Source organism: Euphorbia lathyris, chromosome 1 (assembly GCF_963576675.1).
Source record: "Euphorbia lathyris chromosome 1, ddEupLath1.1, whole genome shotgun sequence".
In the NCBI taxonomy this organism is placed as follows: domain Eukaryota; kingdom Viridiplantae; phylum Streptophyta; class Magnoliopsida; order Malpighiales; family Euphorbiaceae; genus Euphorbia; species Euphorbia lathyris.
The window spans coordinates 56,285,412-56,307,866 of NC_088910.1; the positions used below are offsets into that span (position 1 = coordinate 56,285,412).

Here is a 22,455-nt window from a genome sequence, read left to right on the forward strand (position 1 = left end):
GATATGCTTTCTATTGTTTTCTCGACGGTTATTCAGGATACAACCAAATCGCAATTCATAGTGAGGACCAAGAAAAGACAACGTTCACATGTCCATATGGGACTTATGCTTACAGAAGAATTCCGTTCGGGTTGTGCAACGCTCCAGCCACTTTTCAGCGATGTATGATGTCCATTTTTCATGACATGGTGGAGCGGACCATAGAAATATTCATGGATGACTTCTCGGCTTATGGAAACTCTTTTGATAGTTGTCTAAACAACCTCGAAGCTGTGCTTGTGCGATGCAAGGAAACTAACTTGGTCTTAAATTGGGAGAAGTGCCACTTCATGGTCACGGGAGGAATTGTCCTTGGGCATAAAATTTCAGAGAAAGGGATGGAAATGGACAAAGCTAAGGTAGAGGTGATAGAAAAGCTAGTTGTGCCTACCAATGTAAAAGATGTGCGAAGTTTTCTGGGGCACGCAGGGTTTTATCGCAGGTTCATCAAGGACTTTTCAAAGATTGCGCTTCCTTTGTCGGCTTTACTTCATAAGGAAGCCGAATTCTCTTTCGATGCAAACTGTGTAAAGGCTTTTGAGCTCCTAAAGACCAAGTTGATCAACTCGCCTATACTGGCAGGACCGGACTGGGAGCAACCTTTTGAAATGATGTGCGACGCAAGTGATACTTGTGTGGGAGCTGTCCTTGGACAAAGGATTGAGAAGAAGTTCCGGCCCATTTACTATGCAAGCAAGACATTAAACAAGGCCTAGCAGAATTACACAACTACCGAGAAGGAACTTCTTGCAGTTGTGTATGCCTTCGACAAATTCAGACCTTACTTAGTACTATCCAAGGTTGTTGTTCACACAGACCACGCTGCGTTGCGATACTTGTTCGCTAAAAAGGATGCTAAGCCGAGGCTGATCCGATGGTTATTATTGCTTCAAGAGTTTGATCTAGAAATAAGGGATAAAAAGGGAACGGAGAATGTCGCAGCTGATCATTTGTCAAGGATTGATCACCAAGGCAGTTAGGAACAACCAGAGATTGTTGAAAGGTTTCCAGACGAACATCTATACACTGCACAGTCTGCGCCATGGTTTGTCGATATTGCCAATTACTTAGCAAGTTCGCTCAAGCCTCACAAACTGTCCACTAATCAGAGGAGAAATTTTTTTGCTGAAATTAAATATTACTTTTGGGATGACCCTTATCTTTTCAGGTTGTGCACGGATCAAATCATTCGAAGATGTATATCGCAAGAAGAGGGACAGGATGTTCTAAGCCACTGTCATGACCGTGAAGCTAGAGGACACCATAGCGCTAGCAGAACTGTGGCTAAGGTTCTTCAATCAGGTTTTTTCTGGCCAACACTTTTTAAAGATGCCCATCTGTTCGTTAGCACTTGTAATGAGTGCCAGCGAACAGGCAACATCTCGGCTAAGAATGCTATGCCCCTCAACAACATAGTTGTGTGCGAAATTTTTGACATCTGGGGCATAGATTTTATGGGACCATTCCCTACATCCTTAGGAATAAATACATCTTAGTGGCTGTAGATTATGTGAGCAAGTGGGTCGAAGCAATGGCTAGTCCCACCAATGACGCCCGTGTGGTAGTAAAATTCCTGAAAAGGCTGTTTGCCAGATTCGGTGTCCCACGAGCGATCATTAGTGATCAAGGAACCCACTTTTGCAATGCCAAATTCGAGAAGTTGATGGGAAAGCTTGGAGTCTCTCACAGAATTGCCACGCCTTACCATCCACAAACAAGTGGACAGGTAGAGATTTCCAATCGTGAAATCAAATGAATTTTAGAGAAAACTGTTGGCAATTCTAGGAAAGACTGGGCAAACAAGCTTGACGATGCTCTTTGGGCATATCGGACTGCCTATAAAACACCAATTGGAATGTCTCCGTTTAGATTGTTATACGGAAAATCTTGTCACCTTCCTATTGAAATGGAACACAGGGCCTTCTGGGCATTAACTTTCTTAAATTTTGAGCAACAGGCTGTTGGAGATCAGAGAAGACTTCAACTCTGCGACATGGAAGAGTTCAGGTTGTTCTAATATGAGAATGCCGTGAATTACAAAAACAAGACAAAGCTGTGGCATGATAGAAAGCTCTAGACAAAAACATTCCAAGAGGGTCAGAGAGTCCTCTTGTACAACTCAAGACTCAGGTTGTTTCTTGGGAAGCTAAAGTCAAGATGGACAGGACCTTATATGGTGCACAAGGTGTTTAATCATAGAACAGTTGAGATTGGCAGGGAAGGTCAGGAACCTTTCAAAGTGAACGGGCAAAGATTAAAGCCATATTTAGAGAACGATCACACAAGGAAGATTGATACCGTTCATTTCCAGGACCCCCCAAGCCAGTAAAAGCACAAAAAGGGTGTTCTCTACAAACACCAATTGTAGCACGAGTAATTTTGCATTTTAATTATTTTAATTTAGTTAATTAGTGTCAATTGTAGTAGATTCATTTAACAAAGAACTGTGATTCGTAATAGGTATCTCATGAACAGGCACAGTGGTAAAACTCAAACCTTTTCCTAAAGGTGTAGTTTTACAAATGTACCGGTTCCGTAGGGGAGCAGTCCCTTGGGAAAATTGGGCGGCAAAAACAAAAAGAAAAAAATTAATAATAATATAAGTCAGAAAAAAGTAGAGACGTCCAATCCTATCCCCATAGGCACTCATCTCGCCTGTCTTCCTCGATGAAATCAAGCGGATAGGGAGCAATTAATTCGAAATTTAAATCATGACCGTTCATTACCCTTGAACCTATTTCGAATGAACATGCCGTTTTGCCAATCTGTCCAGGTGGCGTCCTCTGAATCGACCTCATAATGACAGATTGGCAACGAGACGTTTCTGCTCTCCCTACTTAAGAGCTCTACTTCATTACGGTCATTCGCTCACTATGCTTTTCTTTCTTTCTTTTCCTTTTCTTTTCTTCGTTTGATCTTTTCATTTAGACAGTCCATGCTCTGTGCCCTTTACCACTGGGAAACATTATTTAAACTCGAGCACAGTATGAGAACCCGTGGTTCAGGAAAACATGTAAAAGTTGAGGGCTCATCCAAGAAAGAAAAAGCGAAGGGGAAGATGACGGAGCCCAATACTGTAGCCTTCATTCCATACGAGAAACTGGTGAAGAAACTGTCCCAATTCAAAGACGCAACCGTACAGGCTTACTACGAAGAGCTGGCTAAGTGGGAGTTCGGACCCATCCGAACAGTTTGTTGGGAAACCCTAAAGCGGCTGAAGCTTGATACTCGCGTGCGAGCACTCATGGAGGCAGGCCACTTTGGATGCTTCTTTGAGATGAAGGAACCTGCCTATCGAGAACTGACACTCGAGTTCTTGGCCACTTTTAAGCACAACGTGGAGATAACCGATCCTGAGGAAGAGGGAAAGTTCAGCTTTCGACTCATGGGTCACTCCGAGCGGCCATCGCTCAACCTATTCAACCAGATGTTAGGTGTTGCCGATGATGATGACCTTGAATCGGAAAGCTACAAAGAGGCATTCACCAAGACGCCAGATGTATTTGACCCTTCGGCTTTCTGGGAGTCAATTTCGGGACAGAAATACTATGACGGTAGCGTGTCTAAGGCTTCCAATGTTGATGACTATGCAATCCGCTATTTGCACAAGCTAATTTTCGGCACAATATTTGCCCGAGAAAATCAAGCCACCATGCCACATGCAGATCTCACCGCCTTGTGGAGTATGGCAGTTGGATCGAGAATGAATCTAGGCTACTGGTTCGGAGAATACATCAGCGCTTTCTGTAAGAAGAACTCTTCACTCATCTGTTGTGGGAGCATCGTCACCAGGATTGCTGAATCAATCGGAGTTTTTAAACCCGAAGACCACTCTCGTCTCACGATTGTGAACCACACGGACCAGATTGACCTCCGGAGCCTACAGAAGATGTTGTTCAGAAAGATGGTAAATAGGAAGTGGGTATGGATGTCGGACTTTGTCACATTAAGGCAAATAGAAAGTCGTAAAAGGAAGAACGAACCAACAGTGTCGGTCTCATCAGATTCTGAACAGGTCGAGAAACCAAAGGACCTGGCATTCTATCAGAAGTGTGCAAAGCTTTCCAGCGAGGATATTATGGATCGATTCAACGCCCTGTTTGCCCAAAGTCTGGCGAACCACGAAATGATATTCGCCCTGGAGCAGAAATACGAGTCTCAACAGGGGTCGATCGATATGCTCAAAACCATTTGTATTGAGGAGCATGGAAAGGAAAGTCCTTCTGGTTTTTCTGAAAAGAGTCCGGTAAGAAAAGTGCCTGAAACACCTGCTAGTGCTCATGTTAATGCTAATGCTGGTACGCCCTCGAAAGAGGATGGCATTCCTGCCACTGTGGATAGAGAGGTTAACTCCTCTCTCTCCCAACCCGCCTGATCTGTCCAAATTGTCGTTGTCCTAGCATCTGGTAACCTCTAACACCCTTACTCTATCATGTTTTGCTCTGCATAAATATTTATGCTTTCACTTGTCTACAATCTACTGCCGTGTTAATAACATTGAGGACAATGTTTGGTTTTCATTTGGGGGTGGGGATTGTGTATCACAATTTATGCGGGCATGACATGATAAATGCTTTAAATTTTGTTTGGTTAATTAGTAAGTTGATGTAGAACAAATATCCCTTGAGAATATCTGTTGCATATATCCTCAGTAGTTATTGTGATAATTGTGTTCATTTTCTCTTCTGCCTATTTATTCACCATCTAGTAAATTGTTTTGTGTTCAGCGGGAATCAAAAAACAGAATGTGCATGTTTTGATGTAGTAGTTTAGTGTTACTTGCTTGTTTGCATTTTGTGTCCCCAAATCACGAAGTTCCAAATTTTTTTAAATTTTTAATTCCTCTTTCAAAATTAGTAACCCTTGCCTTACTGCATTTCCCCAAATATAGTCAGAACTTGAGCCTAAGAATGCATCTATGGTATGCATTGTTTCTTTTCTGAGTGGGCCAGCGCTCACTATCTTTAGGGAGAATTTTCCTTGGTGCCCTGTTGAAATGGTGATTGGTTCTGACTCTCATAGGAGGAAAAAGGCATTTAGTTATCCTCTCCGCTACACAAAAGACACCTGTGCTTTGCACTCCAATGATTAGGATAACCAAGTCGAGCCATGACCTGATTTTTCTGAAGAACCATGAATGATAGCCCTCTCCCTTCACTTAAAACTCTAAAACACCCCGAATTCTGTCTTATGCTTCGAAAAGCCAATCGTTTAAAATAGAATCACGTGCTTAAGTTATACAGAAATAAGCGGTTGAGCAAATATTGCTTAGAAAAAGACTGAAAGAACTTGGAAATATAATGTAGGGAGGGAGGAACCTGAATGACTGTTCAAAAACGATAAAAAAGAGTACTGGGTCATGAGGAAACAGGTTGTGTAGATAAGGTAAAAGGGTGAATAACAGTAATCAATGTAGGCTGTGTAGGGTAAATAAATCGCAAAAAGACAGAGTTCATACACTGAAATAGCCTTTCACTGTCAAACCTGAACCTAAGCCTAACATTACAACCTTTATAAAGTCCTTTGGACTATGTCTGGAGGAACTTTGACCCTTAGATTCGGGACCGATACGCAAACTCGCACCCTAAGGGTGTGATGTCTGAGCTGAGGAGTGAAATCGCATTCTTTTTCCTGTGGTAAGTAAATGCCATGCGAGAGTGAGTGAATTATTCCATTCCTTAGTAAGGCATGTCTGGCAAGTAGGTAGCTCTTTGTGAAGGAGGAAGTCTAAATTTTAAGATTTAAGGAAAGTCTTGAGCAAAAAGGACACAATGTTTACGACAAGCTTTAATCCGTCAATGAAATCTGAGCGTGCATCTGTTCATTTCCTCATTACACAAAACAATCTTTGTTTTCCCTTCTTCACTCTCTGAAACAAATTCCATTCCTAACGCTTCTTCTGATTCCTTCTTACAATTTGTTGCTTGAGGACAAGCAAAGGTTCAATTTGGGGGTATTTGTTAGGCATGAAATTGACTAAGTTTAACTTGATATTTTTAAGGGATTTGGGTGTTATTTATGCTATATGGCAAAGAATAAGGACTGATTAGTGTCTTTATGCAGATTAGTAAAGATAAATGCTAAACTCGCTGGAAACAGTTTGTTTCTCTACGGCCAAAGAGGAGTGGAGCCTTTCTTATGTCAAGCGGTCAAAACGCTGGATTATCCAATGACGGACAACGACAGATCAGAGGTGGCAGAGGCAGAGACAGAGCAGTAGGTGGAGAAGTGTAGAGGCGGCATTACCTAAATAAGCATGATGACATGAAGTATCAACCCCTTGAGTGTTCAAGGGTCAAACGATCTTTAATCATTTCAGTTATTTTGTCTTAGTTTTTAGTTGACTTATTTTATGGAAAGGTACGAAGGTTGTACCTTTTTTGCCCCTGTCTTTCTCCTTTAAGTAGGCGCAGCAAAGGAAAGACAGAGGGTTCAGAACTTTTATTGATTTTTAGAAGTAGAATAGTTGTCTGTAAAAAGAAAGAAAGAAAGAGAGCTCTAATGGAGTCTCTTAACGTTCCAAGAACTACCGATTACTCACTGCTCAATATGAGTGAGTAGTCTATTTTGAATGGGCACGGCCAGGCCGAGCCAGTAATGTAAGTTTTACATCATTTTAATGAATATTAGTATTTTGTCAATGCTGTGATTGATGAGGATTTAACTTTCATGCCTCGGCATTTATGCATGTGTTAGATGGATGTTAGGACACTGCTTACATCTTCACTGATATCTCTATTAATCTCCCAACCTCGAAGCTGACCAGTTAGATGGTTGTGTCAAGGGTTTTCTTAATCATAAATGCAGTTTTGTTCTTAATGCAAGAAAGAACGTATCTTTAGGACGCTAAAGGTTCTAGTAATTCTTAGGAGCTTGAGAACACACGAAAGTTGACTCAAGCTCACGTCAAAACTGATACTTTGGCTTCATTGGCATTATCTTGTATTCATTGGAAAGTTGTAAGGCATAGCACAACCTGTTCGGCAGTGTCGAGCATGTTCTATTTTCTAAATCATTACCAAGTTGTCTTATTTCTTACTGCATCAGCCCTCTTACATCTTACGAAACCAACATCACACAATCAAATTAAAAAGGAGAAAACTTGTTTGACACAGACACGCTGTTTAGCAACAATTTCTGATATACATTTGAATCTCAATCCCTGTGGAGACGATGCTTAACTTATCATTTTATTACTTGTATCTAGTGCACTTGCTAGAGTCTCATCTTAGGACAACACTCCCCCATAAGGGTTGAGCTACTGACTTAGTTTTACTTTAAACATTTCAAGGTTTAATCAAGTAAGTCTAAGGTCGGTTTTCAGAAATAGGTCAGCTCATGCAACATATTCTTTTTAACTCAGTTTATGCGGAAGATTTAGATATCAGAGAGCGCTGAGTATATCTTTGTTCAATGTGTTTAAGAAGACATATAAAAGAGGTCAACTTATAGATCAACACATCATACAATCATAGAGCAATGTTGACAATTAACACTGTTGATTTAATGAAGATGTGTTAGAGTTTATCACAAAACATAAGTAAGCATCACATAAGATTGGTCAATTTTGAAAAGGCAGATGCATGCATAGTTTTGTATTCAGGGTCAGCACAATGATGCGCCTTCGGTGAATAAGACTCACTAAGGGATAAGTGTACCCCGTCGTTATCAAGTAATAAATCTGGAAAGTCCAAGTATCGAATCCACAAGACTTATTTACCACAAGTATCGAATTACTTGGTCTCAGGTGTTATCTAGGCTTTGTGGGTTGTGAATTTGTTTATTTAAGTTAATCTACTCCTAGGTTGAATTACGCTACTCCTAGCTAAGTTATACTAGTTTTAACTAAGTTATTCTATGCCTAATTAAGTTAAACTACTCCTAATTAAGTTATACTACTCCTAGGTGATCTTTCACTAATGCAATTACCCGAAGGAACATGGTATGAACGATAATAATGAAGTTACGTTATTAGGTCTATTGATTAAAAACCTAATCTAAGTCACTTGTATTCAAGGCGATTAACCCTACTTACCCTCCTGAAGTTCCTAGTGCGTGATTCCCTTGTAAGGCCGAAACTAGGTCTAAGGCTCAGCAATTTGGGCTTAATCAACTAAGAGGTCGTCAATCTCCTAGGCTCTGACTAGGTCAGATTCAGCTCACAATATGTGCCTACTCGATTTTAGGGCTTTTGAATGAGTTAAACCAATTGAATAAAGCGTAAGACAAAGATTAAACAAATAAGCATAGAACAAAATAAGAGATAAAATATTATTAAAGATGAAGGATAATGTCACAGGATACAATTAGCCTAGGATTCATAGACTGTATCAAAGAGTACAAACAAGGAAAGGTAAAAGGAGATACGAAAATCCCTTTCAAGGAACCTGTCTACACTGCAATCGGCTTCCTAGGTCTTAAGGACGGACCTTGAATATTCCTCGAGAACAGCTTTGAAGGAGCTTCAATGGAGGTCGAAGAAGATGGAGGAGATGGAGAGGAAATTCAAAGGGAAAGCTAAAATAATTTACAAATAATGAAAGATCCCTAATTTACATTGGAAAAATTCTATTTATAGGCGCAGCTCGGCCCTTTTCTTGACCTATTTCGTGTCCTTATGCAGGTAGGAAGTCGTGGGGCCGGTCGTGGGGGCGGAATTGGTCTTTTTGACCAATTCCCGCAGGTCTGCTCGCCGAGCAGGACGAGCTGCTCGGCGAGCAGGCACTGCTCGTCGCGAGCAGGCTCCCTGCTCGCCCGAGCAGGCACAGCCTGCTCGGCGAGCAGGAGCAGTGCCTGGGCAGTGCCTGAGCAGTGCCTGGGCAGCTCGCCGAGCAGCGCCTGGGCAGCTCGCCGAGCAGCGCCTGGGCAGCTCGCCGAGCAGTGCCTGGGCTGCTCGCCGAGCAGCGCCCGGGCTGCGCGCCGAGCAGCGCTTGGGCTGCTCACCGATGCTCAATTCGCCGAGCGACTGCCGGGGGTCCCCGAGACACGATTTTTGCCTGAAATTGATCATGTTTTAACCTGCACACGCACATAAACTCCAAACAACATTAGTCCAAAGGCTAAATTGACCCGCCAATCGCTTATTTTGAGCAAACGCTTCGTTTGGTGCGACTTTTGATGGATCAATTAGCTTCAAAAGATAACAGAATTATAATATGCATGCCATTTTGGCCGTATTTGCCTAAATTGATCATAAAACGAGCTTGAACAACGAAAAGTAAATAAAACATTTCCAATTTCTAACTAACTCACACAAAAGCATTTAAATGCGAGAATCGCTCGCTTATTAACTACATAACGCTAAAAACCGTTCTAAAATCGTACCCAAAGATAGGGGTTTTTGACCCCTATCACACAACAAAATACATAAGGGAAAGACTACAAGTTTAACAAAACTAAATCTAGCAATCCTAGTCAAGCTATTTTTTCTTGTAGTTAATTTGGACATCATGTTCTTTAGCTTTTCCTTTTCCCTTGAATTTCTGCTGACTTCCTGATGCTTCTCCTGATTGTTGAGTTCTTTTAGCTTGTTCTTTCTCCCCCGTTTTGTCAGCATCGGGAGGAGGAGGAATGAAGGTGTCGTCAATGGCAGCACGAGTTAATCGACCAGAGAATGCCTTAAGCCTGCGTGTGCTTTCATTGATGCCATAAAAAATAGGAACACCCTCATCCAAGATAGAACGTGGAATCCTGATAGCCGAGGCACTGAGCATACTCAGGATGTATGCTTGAGACTTTCCGACCCAGGTTATACTGTCAGTCAGCATGGCAAAGGCTTGATGAAACATCTTTAGCAAAGCTGAGTCAAAATACTGACGTTGAACATTTGAGTGGCGCACATGGTTGAAAGTGACTCGAGAGTACTTCAGAATTTCATTCGTCTTGAGTTGGGCAGTTTCCATCTTTTCTTTACTCAAGTTGTGTAGACAGACAGCCTCACTGATTTGCTCAATAGAGCATTGGGAGGAGGAAGAGAGTTGCTCATTTGTTCTGGCTTGCTCAGTGTGAAGCTGGTTGAAGAGTTAATGAACTTCAGCAGAAGTTGCATACATTGTGTTCGCAGCTGACAGATGATGAAATTGACCCTGTAGAGAGTTCATGTGATTGACCATTGTCAGCTGGAGTTCGGCCAGCTTTGTTATTGATTCCTGTCTGGGCTGTTGAGACTGAAGTGAAGTCATGACACTCAGAAGATCCTTAAGACCTTTGATTTCTGTGAGAAGCTGAGTGACAGACGAAAGCAGAGTTGGCTCAATAGGAACTGACCCAGCGGCATCGGTATTTGTTTGATGGAGGTCCTGGAGTAGAGCTTGAGCTGAGTCAATGATTCTTCGACCAGACTCAGAGGCATTAAGATAAGAGTAGGATCCATCATTATTTGGCTCAGTTGCCGGAGTACGAGTAGAACCGGATTGTGGAGGTGTGTGGTTCTGCTCAATGTTAAAAGTGCTAGCATGATCAGCGGCTGGACTTAAATTGATATTCTGCACTTGTGTTTGTGGAAGAGGATGATCAGCAGAAGTATCTACTTGCTCAGAGTCAGGCTGAAGCTGACTGGTTTGAGAAGGTTGAGGTGTGTCAGGACTGACCTGAGCAGGTATTTCCTGATCTAGCTCAACATGTTGAGAAGCAGGAACTTCGAGCACTTGCTCGGGATCATCTTGGCTTAGAGGAGCAGTTGAGTCGGCATGTTCCTTAGGATTAGAAACAGAGGCTTGCTTTTCCTGTTGCTCTGGTGGAGACTCAGTGGGATTTGAGAAGAACTTAAATTGCATATCTGATAGGTCAGTGATCGGATCCCGCAGAGGTGAGTCACCCATAAGGTCAATGACAGGGGATCTATGTGCCTTCTTCTTAAGTCTCCTTAATTTCTTAGTCTTTTGAGGAGAGGGGTCAGCAGGAATGGACTCAATAGAGTCAGTAGGTGAAGTTTCCCTTTGATCAGTGTGATCCTCTGTTGTTGGCTCAACTTCTTCTTCAGCCTACTCATTGTAGGTTGTTTCATGTTGGTCAACATCTGATGACTCATGTTGCTCAACATTTGCTGTCTCCTCAGCATCAAACTGACCACCAAATTCTTCTTGATCTTGGTCAGTTGGATTTTTCTCAAGAACAATCCCTGACTTCGCACATAATGAGAGTCTTCAGAAATGATGACTCCTAGTGGGGCTACGTTGATAGGACTTAACCCATAAGAGATTTTCTTCTTCTTCCTAAGTGGTTGCTCATCAGTAGTGTCCTCTTTTTCTCCTTCTTCCTCAGGCTCAGCTTGCCTTTGGAGGTTTTCTGCTGACTTAGGCTCAGCTTGACCTTGTGCAACTTGAGGCTTTGTTCCTCTGGACACAAACCGAACTTTCTTCGATGGAGAAGCAACATCTTTTGAAGAGTTCTAGCCAGCTTTTCTCTTTCTGTCCTGTTTGTCAGCTTGAACTTGCTTTCCCTTCTTCCCTTTTCGGGTCTGCATCACCTCGGTTTCCTGAATAGCGGCCCCTTTTCCTTTATTGGGCATAATTGGTTGATCGTAGAATAGACCAAACAGAGCAGCTGCAGTGATTTCTGTACCCCAGGTGTGGATTTCCTCAACCAAGCTCACCCGGTGATCCTTGAGGATTCTGGTGATAATAGAGCCTAACCTAAGGGTTCCAGTACTTCTTTGAAACCCACCGATTATAAAGACAGGCATGTTGATCGGCTTATAGGTCAGCATATGCCAGATGAAGCACTGCTCAAAGTTTGACGCTGAGTTGGTGGAGTTGACCTTAGGAAAGAGGAAATTGGTCAGTATGTAGTGGGCCATCTTTTGATGTTGACCCATGGAGGTACTCGAAATTTCCCCTATATGACCAGGAGGTTTACAGAACTCAGCGGGATACTCAATCTTATCTTGGTCACCTGATTTTCTGAGTTGAGCTCCTTCGTTTTTCAGTTTGAGCAGTGAGGCAAGGTAAGTAGGGTTGATGAAGATATCCTTCCCTCAAACCTTGGTGACCATGTAGTCCCGGTTATCATCAGTGGCTCTTAGGTTAGCGTAGAATTCCTTCACTAACTCAGGATAGGTAGCTTCTCGAACTGAGAACAGCTCGGTCCAGCCGTTCTTTGTGATCCACTCACAGAAGGGTTGCTCAACTTCCACCAATCCCTTTGAAAACCATCGACAGTGGTCAACCTTATACCCCCTTACACTCTCGTAGACTAGAGAGTAGGTGCGTTCCACGGGTTTCTTTGCCTTGTCCTGCTTTTGCTTCCCTTTCGAGGAGGTGGCTTGGTCAGCCTTGGTTTTCTTCCTCGGTGTAGTGACCTTTGAGTGGTCACGCTGACTAGTTTCTTGAGACTTGGTGGGAGTCTCACTATGTTCCTACTGAGCAGGAGATTGAGGGTTTTCATCGGAGCGGTTATCGTCGTTGTAATAGCCTCCGGAGAGATTCTGAGAATCCGACATGATTTTCAGAGAAATTTGAGAAGTTTTGGGAATTTTGGAGAGAAGAGGATTTGAATACCAGAAATTTCTAAGCGTAGAGAGGTAAGAGTGGGAAATCGTCCACTATTTATAGAGATGTCGAGTTGATCTGAAGCGTTGAGGTGGCCGTTTGACCTCGAGATACTCAATCGATAAAGATTCTGGCATTTATGACACATTCGGCGCATGTGTATTCTAATTATTGCGCTTACGTCATCCTAGGTGGTTATTTAATTCGCATGTTTTGCATTAAATTTTGCAATGGATCTTTACTCAGTGTTAAGGATTTTAAACGTTTAATGTTCTGAGTAGTTAGTTCTACGCAAGGAATAATTCGTGTGTTTAAATCACTCAGCATGGTAATCAACTCAGCATGCATATATCACATATTATACTTGGAATTTACTGAAGAGGATTAAACATACCAATGGCTTCTCTAAGTATGTTGAATTGCTCACGAGCGAGTGGCTTTGTGAAGATATCAGCAAGCTGCTCATCCGTTGGGACATAGGTCAGCTTGATCTCTCCCTTGAGTACATGATCTCTGATGAAGTGATGTCTTATGCTGACATGCTTCATCCTACTGTGCTAGATTGGGTTCTTTGATAGGCCAATGGCACTCTTGTTGTCACATTTGACTTCAATTGTTTTAGTCTGAACGCCATAATCTTCAAGCTGTTGCTTAATCCATAGGAATTGAGCAACACAGCTTCCAGCAGTAATGTACTCAACTTCAGTGGTTGACAGGGCTACTGACGCCTGCTTCTTGCTGAACCAGGACACAAAACAGTTTCCAAGGAAGTGGCATCATCCTGAGGTGCTTTTTCGTTCAAGCTTGTCTCGTCCGTAGTCAGCGTTAGTGTATCCAATGAGTGTGAAATCATGAGTATTGGGATACCACAAACCTGCATTCACTGAGCCTTGCAAATATCTAAGGATTCTTTTTACAACTATGTAATGAGATTCCTTAGGGTTAGATTGATATCTAGCACAATAACATACTGAGAACTGAATGTCCGGCCTACTAGCAGTTAAGTAGAGTAGAGAACCAATCATACCTCGGTACAATTTGCTGTCTACTGACTTACCATTTTCATCAACGCAGAGGACAGTGTCAGTGCCCATAGGGGTAGATATTGACTTGCAATTCTCAAGTTCATACTTCTTCAATATCTCCTTAGCATACTTAGTTTGACTGATGAAGATGCCATTTTTCCCTTGTTTGATTTGAAGTCCAAGGAAGAAGTTGAGTTCTCCCATCATTGACATTTCAAACTCAGTCTGCATCTGCTTACTAAATTCCTTGCACATTGACTCGTTAGTGGCACCAAAAATAATGTCATCAACATATATCTGTGCCAGTAGGGTATCTTTACCCTTCCTCTTAATGAATAAGGTTGTATCAGCTTTACCTCTGACATAATTTCTAGTCAGCAGGAAACTGGTCAGCCTCTCATACCAAGCACGTGGTGCTTGCTTGAGACCATACAGAGCCTTTTTGAGCTTATAAACGTGGTTTGGGAACTTAGGATCCTCAAACCCTGGAGGTTGATTAACATAAACTTCCTCGTTTATAACTCCATTAAGGAATGCACTCTTAACATCCATTTGAAACAATTTAAAGTTCATATAACTTGCATATGCACATAAAATTCTTATAGCCTCTAGCCTTGCCACTGGGGCGAAGGTCTCACCGTAGTCAATACCTTCTTCTTGACTGTAGCCCTGAGCTACAAGTCTTGCATCTTCTGTCTACGGCAGTGCTCAGCAGCTTTTCGTCAGATAAACAGAATGTTTCGACATTTACGGCAAAGTCTTCCAGACAGCTTCCTGCGCCTTCTAGACTTTACCCAAAGTAGAAATACTTTGTCTATAAGTTGGTTCTGTTCTGCCGCTGACCTGACTGCATTGTCGCTCAACTCAGCAGCTTCCTCTTGAAGCTTTTGATAGAAGGCTTCTCGATCCTTCTTCATGCTGAGTCGTCGTTTCACTTTATACGACTGCATTTTATCTTCTTGGGCCGTGAGGTATTGATCTGTTGACTTGGGCTTGACTTCCACTTATGGGCCTTTAGACTTTTTATCTTAATGTCTTATAAATCAATAAACTCAACATTGAACAAACACATTAGTGTGAATAAATCAAAGCATTTAAATTTAATGTGTTAGAATATTTTTTATCAATTACTTAAATAATTTTGTCAAATCAAAATCATGTGGAAAGGTATTTCAACACCTCAATCACACAAAAGGCCAAACATATACTCAGGAGATTCCATCTCATTCGCAAGATAGTCAAACGGGGGATGTGAAGATTAGCAAGGCTGCATCAGAAGATAATGTCTTAGATCCACTAACAAAGTAGTTGGCTCAAACTAAGCATAAAAGTCATGTTAGGTTTATCAGGATTAGGCCCATACTTAGTTGGGACTAGTACAAGTGGGAGATGGTTAGTGTATGTCCTAGTCCCGATACATTACACTTGATAATTTTTTTTATCAATTAATAAAAGGTAGAAATCTATTTTCGTTAGTTGCTTGTGCAAAATCTCAACTTAATAGAGTAAGTATCCGAGAAAAGGTATTTGCTCATGTTTGTCGGATATGTGATTTGGGAAAATTTGGCAAAGTCAATCGAAAATGGCTAACGATGCCAACCACATTGTTTATTTTGTAACAAAAAAAAACTCACATGTATCGATCTACAAAAATCTGAAACCAGGTAGTTTTATTTGAAATTAACCCAAAAAACAATTCAATAGTCCATCGAGGCAAGAGTGCATCGTTCATCGTTGATAGGGCTGCAATACACGTATTTTCGTATGCATTTTCACGTTCATATTCATGTAGTTTATTAAATGTTTTGGAAAGATTTCACTTGTTTGTTTATGATTTGAATAGAGACATGTTAAACACGGATGAAAACTTAATATAAAGGAACATCAGCATAAAATGAGCAAAAAACGGGCAAATAAGGGGCAAAAGAAGAGAATTCAATAGATGTACCTGTCGTGATCGTGACCTGTGTCTCGTTCGTGACAAACACTTTTCCACCACAAAAATGGCTTCTCATATCATGAATGTGACACTGCGGTCTCATTTGTGACAACATTTTCTTCAGTAAAAAGACATGATTCTTCATCTGGGAAACACATCCTTTCTCCTGAATTAACATTTCTCTTCGCCATTAGCCACATCCATTCATCACGCCTTTATGGAGGGATGTCTTCTAAGGGACACGACCTTTCTACATCTATATAAAGGGAGTTCCACATCAATCACAAAGTAATATGTACAGAAATACATATAGAGATACAAAGATATTTCATAATTAGAGACATAATTCTGAGTCTGAGATATTGAAGTATCTTACTTAGAGATTCAGTTCAATGCACAGAAAGAAATGAGGTCGAGAGATAAGCTTTCTCAAGATGCAAAATGAAGATACAAAAGAGAAGACGACCCCGAGGCTTGACAAACCTTACAAGGACAAGTAAAAGGATTGACAACCCCCTATACTGTTCTTTGTTATAGTCTTTTTCCTGTATTCTTTATCTTCAATTCATGTTCAACATTGTTAATATATTTTCACTAGATATTAATCAATCGAATGCAAATTATTCTATGTTCATTATGGTCTTCATTATTGCTTTATGTCTATTCTAGGGACATTCATAAAAGCAAAACATAGGAATAGTTATCAGTTCATAAATCTAGAATAGGTTCAGTTTATGAAAAGATAATCATACTGTAAAACTAAACTTGTTTATTTAGTTTATAAATCCTAATTCACTACGATAGGTCGAGGAGTTAGTATTATTAATCTAATTAAACGTAAGTTGGATCGAGACATTGGATTAAGAGTAATTCTCCAGTATGACTGCAAAAGATTGACAATATTAATAACTGTTCATTCTGTTTAATTATTATCAACTTGTATCTGGGCTATGCATGAAATGAATCATAAGATTAGTTTATATTAGAATATTTAAGTTAGAAAAATTTAATTACCAAATTAATGATTTTCTATAAACCTCGAGAAAACGAATAAAGAAACAATATATGTTAAGTATCAATATCGATATCTTTTATTACTATAAGCGAACCGTGCACTTGCGGAATTCGCCTAACAACCGTTGAATGTAATGGAGGTTTATTTATATTTATTTCAAAATATAGTGGAGATTTACAAGCGAATCAAGGTGTTCAAACATTATAAGAGAAGGGTTGAAAATCGAAAGCACAAAAGGGTGTCCTATGGAAAAAGGTAACTATACTTTGGTCCCATTTGGTACACTGTAATGAACGTTGTAATGGAATGACCCATTATAATAGATGTTCATTACCATGTTTGGATTAGTCTATTATTTTTATCGTAATGGAATCACAATTACATCATTCGATTTTTCTTTATAAATTTATGTAATGGAGATTTCATAAAAAAATAGGCATGAATTCTCATTACAACTAGCCCAAATATATATTTTTATTATTTATATTTATTATCCACAATTCTTATTAAACGGTCAAATATAAAATGAGAAAAACATGAAAAATGCGAAGAACGAGGGAAATATGAAAATGGAAAAACACGAAAACACGAAAAATAGAAAAAAAAGGAAAAATGAAAAAATATAAAAAACGAGAAAAAACGTGAAACACGAAAAAATGAGAAAAAACGCGAAAGATAGGAAGAACGTGAAAATGCGGAAATGGAAAATGGAAAAAACGTGAAAAACTAAAAACATGAATAACACGAAAAATGCAACAAAACAGAAAAACGTGAAAAACAAATAAAAGCAAACAAAAACTAACAAGTTTTTAACCATCATATATGGAGGATGTTCCGATGTATATGAAAATCTAAGAATAATTGAAGTTTCTAATTACATTTGACGAAACAAATATAAGTATTGTAATAATAATTAAATTTTACCAATTTTTTTAAAATTTGCCAACCTTGTAATGGAATACATTACAAGGTTGGTAATACATTCCATTCCATTTTAACACTGATTACATTATAACATTTATTACATTACATTGCAATACATTATATCGTACAAAACGAAGTCTTTGGGTTCTATGGATTGAACATTTTGATGTTATGTATATTGAAAAAACTTATATGATACAATGGAACTCTATTGAGTATAGGACTGTAAACGAGCCGAACCAAACTGAGCTTTGCCCTGCTCAGGCTCGGCTCAGCATAATATTATCAAGCTCGAGCCGAGTTTCGAACTCGATTCGAACCTAAATTCGTATTCGAACTCGGTTTGAATAGGAACTTGTGTATTCATGAACTGCTCACGAACCAGCTCGTTTATTATGCTCATGAGCAAAACTCGTGAGTAGTTCATTTATTATGCTCATGTGCAAAGTAATGTGAGGGAAGCAAACATTTGACTTAGAGCGAAGATTATCCACTGAAGGTACTAAAGAAACAAACAAGAACAATAACTACTAATTTATCCGCTAATATATTTCTGAAAAGTCGAAAGCTAAGTGATAAAGATTTTGTGAAATCTTCTCAAATGTTAATGGGTAAAAGAATTAGAATTGGTACCCAAACATACAAATAAAAGATTGAAAAGCGAAAACATTTTACTACAGCACGGAGGGCAATTTCGCAATTTGGGGACCGGCTCAAAAAAAGGACAAAGTAAAAACTCTATTTACTTCCCCCCCAATCCGAATCGCTGACACTTCCTGTTTAGACGGTGACTCCTGCCACGTCATTGCCCAATGCCTTATCTCCACGTCCCCACCTTCTGTCTTCCTCCATGCATATTTCATCTAACGGTTCTAGTTTCACCACGTTTTTCTTCATCCAACGGCTCCTCCTTACTTTTCTAGACGCTTCCAAATCCCACAGCAAACCTAGAGAGAGAATAAGGACAATATAGAGCAAGACTGGAGTAAATAATTAACCATGGTTAAGTTTTAACGCTGGCCTTACACCGGGTTAAAGAACGAACGTTCTTTCAAAGAGAAAGAAGGAGAGAGAGGGAGATAACAGAGTCGAGAAAGGATTAAAGTTTTCGTATTTAGGTTTTTATGGTATCAGCTTTGGTTGAATAGTAACTCAGTCAACTCGAGCGATTCCATTTCTATTCCTCTTACTTTACCTTCTTCTCTCCTCATGACCTTCGAATTCGCCTGAACGCGGTTTCACTTAACTTTATCCTTTCTCGTTCTGGTGATTCTTTTGATTTGTTTCTTATTCGAAGGTTTCAATCTGTAATTTGCGCTTCTCCGATTCATTCACTACTTGTTGATTTCTTTCAGATCTCGTCGCCTGGGTGAGTTCTTCGCTGCCATTTACATTTCTTGAAGGTTGTAAAATTGTATTTTTTTCATTCCGGATTTTAAGGCGGTTTTTTAGTTTCCTTTTTGACAGTATTTATGGGTGTTTAATTATTTTTTGATCAAGAATCTTGATTATTCCGTTTATGTGTCATTTTCTATCAATTTCTGCGCGCATGAGTAATGTGAGCTACTAATCAATGTACTTGTTCAGCATAGGGAGGGTGTTTGGGTAGATTTGTATTGGGGTTTACTCAAATTTTCAGATTTAGCAAGTAGAGTCAACTTTTTTCGTTATCGCTTTTGTTATTTTTTTTTAATGGCAGTTTCATGGACTTTTTTAAATTAGTTGCTACTGGTCAATTAATGTCTACACAATCTTCACAACAGAAGTTGGGTGAATAGGAAAATGGAAAATGGATCCATCTGGATATAATTTTGCAGATAGTTGTTTATTTTAGTCGTGGTATGCTGTATTTTTATTGCCATGGATTATCTTTCTTGTTGTGATTTGTTGCTTCTGATACTGATACAAGTCTATTGTTATTTTGCTCACTTTCAGATGCTCTGAACTATTCGATATTGAAGATATGGCTTGCTGAATGTAGCTTTAGCTTCAAATCTTTTCATCAGTGTCCTTTTTTTTAACAATCGTGGGTGATTATTTCTGCCTTTTGACTCTTGGATAGAGTTTGAGATCAGGGCTATCAATTTAATGATCGTTAGCGCATTCTACTTTTTGTTACAAATTCAATCAGATTCGGCTTTGGTGTTTGGCGCTTTCCGGGGAGGGAAGAAGCTCTCTTCCTTCTTTGTTGCCTCTCTCACCGGCCACTTACTCTACAGGGTTCTTGCTCCTTTTCATGTCTCGTAAGTTAGACAGCCCAGTTCAAACACAAATGGCAGTGGCAGTCTTTAAGAGTCCGCTCAGCGGGGAATACCATGGGAGCAGGAAAATGGAAGGGAAACAACCTACTGGTAGGAGAAGGGTTTTTGTGCAAACTGACACTGGTTGTGTCTTGGGGATGGAGTTAGATCGCTGTGACAATGCTCATACAGTGAAAAGAAGGTTGCAGCTTGCCCTTAATCTACCTACTGAGGAGAGTTCCTTGACTTTTGGGGATATGGTGCTGAATAATGACCTTAGTGCTGTTCGTCATGACTCACCACTTCTTTTAACACGAAACTTTTTGCATAGAAGCTCGTCAACTCCTTGTCTTTCTCCGACTGGAAAGGATATCCAACAAAGGGATCAGAGTGGTGTTATTGAGATAATAGGGCAGTCGGATAGCTTCGATAAAATGAAACAATTGGTCAAGGAAAGTATCAAGGCAATTAATAGAGGAGTAGATCCAGTTCCTGTCCACAGTGGGCTTGGAGGTGCATATTATTTTAGGAATAAGAGAGGTGAAAGTGTTGCAATTGTAAAACCAACAGACGAAGAACCTTTTGCACCAAACAACCCTAAAGGATTTGTTGGTAAGGCTCTTGGGCAACCAGGTTTGAAGCGCTCTGTGCGGGTTGGGGAGACAGGCTTCAGGGAGGTTGCTGCTTACCTTCTTGATTATGATCACTTTGCAAATGTGCCTCCTACTGCCTTGGTGAAGATCACCCACTCAATCTTCAATGTTAATGATGGGGTTAATGGCAACAAACCACATAAGAAGCAGCAGGTTAGCAAGATTGCATCTTTCCAACAGTTCATACCTCATGATTTTGATGCTAGTGATCATGGAACATCAAGCTTCCCAGTTTCGGCTGTGCATCGAATTGGGATATTAGATGTTAGAATTTTTAATACGGACAGGCATGCTGGAAACCTTTTAGTGAGGAAGCTTGATTGTATTGGGGGATTTGGGCAGGTAGAGTTGATTCCGATTGATCATGGTCTTTGCTTGCCAGAAACATTGGAGGATCCATATTTTGAGTGGATTCATTGGCCACAGGCTTCAATCCCATTTTCAGATGATGAGCTTGAGTACATAGAGAATCTTGACCCTATTAAAGATTGTGAGATGCTTCGAAGGGAGCTTCCTATGATTCGAGAAGCTTGTCTACGGGTCTTAGTTCTCTGCACAATTTTCCTCAAGGAAGCTGCTAGAAATGGTCTCTGCCTTGCTGAAATTGGTGAGATGATGAGCAGGGAATTTCGTTCTGGTGAGGAGGAACCTAGTGAGCTTGAGGTTGTATGTATTGAAGCAAAGAGGCAGATTGTAGAGATAGAGGCATTATTATCTCCCCGATCCGATCTGGGAGATGTGGAATTTCAGTTTGAAATGGATTGTGGCAATGAAATAGAATTAGACTTCAGCCCGAAGATTACAGTGGAAGATTACATGACTCCAGCATCTTTCCCATTTGGATCTGGTGTCGGGAATTGCCGCATTACTCTTTCAAAGTTGGAGGAAAGCATACAGGAGGAGGAGGAGGAAGAGGAAAAGGAATTTTCTGTTCCACCCTTGCTGGAGAGGTTGCCAAGTATCTCAAAGCTTTCAATGTCACTCAAGAACACAACACTGGGTGAGAAAAAACAGAAATCGCTGAACATGTCAGGACTAAAGCCAGGAAATGGGTATTACATGAATACATCATCAGGGCATAGGAGTGCAAATGAGCAGCTTCCTGCAAGCATGAGTTTTGTAGAGGTGGCAGACATGAGGGAAGAGGAATGGATCCTGTTTCTGGAGAAATTTCAGGAACTTGTGTATCCAGCATTTGCAAAACGAAAATCGGTGACTTTAGGTCAGAGGCAGAGACAGAGGCTCGGTACATCGTGCCAGTTTTGAGATTCAGATACCTGTATGAGGGATTAATAACAAGAGTTATAGTTTGTGGGAAGTGATGGATATCTGGATAAGTAGGATAGGATGGGTTTTGTCCCTGGAAAAGTGTTGTAGTCTGGGACAAAATGCTGTAAATAGTCATGGAATTAGATGAGTGTTGTTGTAGTAGTAGAATTGCTTGTATTTTTTTTTGTCTCTCTTCAATGCTTTTGCTTTGATTTGTTTTTTTTGGCCTTTTTCACTCTCGAGGGTCTGTTTGATAAATAATTTGTAGAATGAAATCTTAGAGAAAAAAGAAAGAATTTTATGTAAATAGTGACTTGGTTCTTTTTTGGATTTGCTTTGATTTCAATTATTGATTCATTCTTTCTGTCTTGCTTATTGAAACAATATTTGCTTCTCTTCTGAGGTGTTGTACATTTATGATGTTGTATATTCCATTCCATACTTCCTTTTGAAAGTTAAATAATAATGGTGTATGCAAAAAGACATATGTCATGGTTGTTGAAGATCTACTGTTGATTTTGATGAAATTTTGTCCATGCTGACATAGGAAAAGCCATTTTGATCTATTAATTACAATTTGTGACTGGACAATGTCACCCATTTTTGATTTAAAATCATAATCATGTAAAAAAAGAAAAGGGTATGATATTTGGTGCTAGACAACAGAAAATAGTTTATTTTCCTATTTTTGACTAAACAAGCATATGGATTGAGAGACTACAACCAAAACAAGATATTACCATATTCAATTATATGTATATGTGGCATCCTCATCTCTTCTTTTTGTCCTTTTGTCATCAATTGATAATAAACAAATGCCCATTCATAACAATAGATTAAACTTTGAATTTCCTTCAAAACAA

At 40.0% G+C, this 22,455-nt stretch overlaps 1 protein-coding gene across 1 annotated transcript; it reads left to right on the forward strand.

The window, feature by feature from the left end:
- Window positions 1-18,452: 18,452 nt before the first annotated feature.
- On the forward strand, window positions 18,453-21,918 carry LOC136233921 (phosphatidylinositol 4-kinase gamma 7-like). The gene is made up of 2 exons (XM_066023655.1): window positions 18,453-18,799; window positions 19,366-21,918. Exon 2 carries the CDS (start codon window positions 19,667-19,669, stop codon window positions 21,587-21,589), a length of 1,923 nt encoding a protein of 640 aa, XP_065879727.1. The 5' UTR covers window positions 18,453-18,799; window positions 19,366-19,666; the 3' UTR covers window positions 21,590-21,918.
- The last annotated feature ends 537 nt before the right edge of the window (window positions 21,919-22,455 follow it).

Coding starts and splice junctions, on each gene's coding strand:
- LOC136233921 (XM_066023655.1), top strand. CDS start 19,667: ATGTCTCGTAAGTTAGACAGCCCAGTTCAAACACAAATGGCAGTGGCA.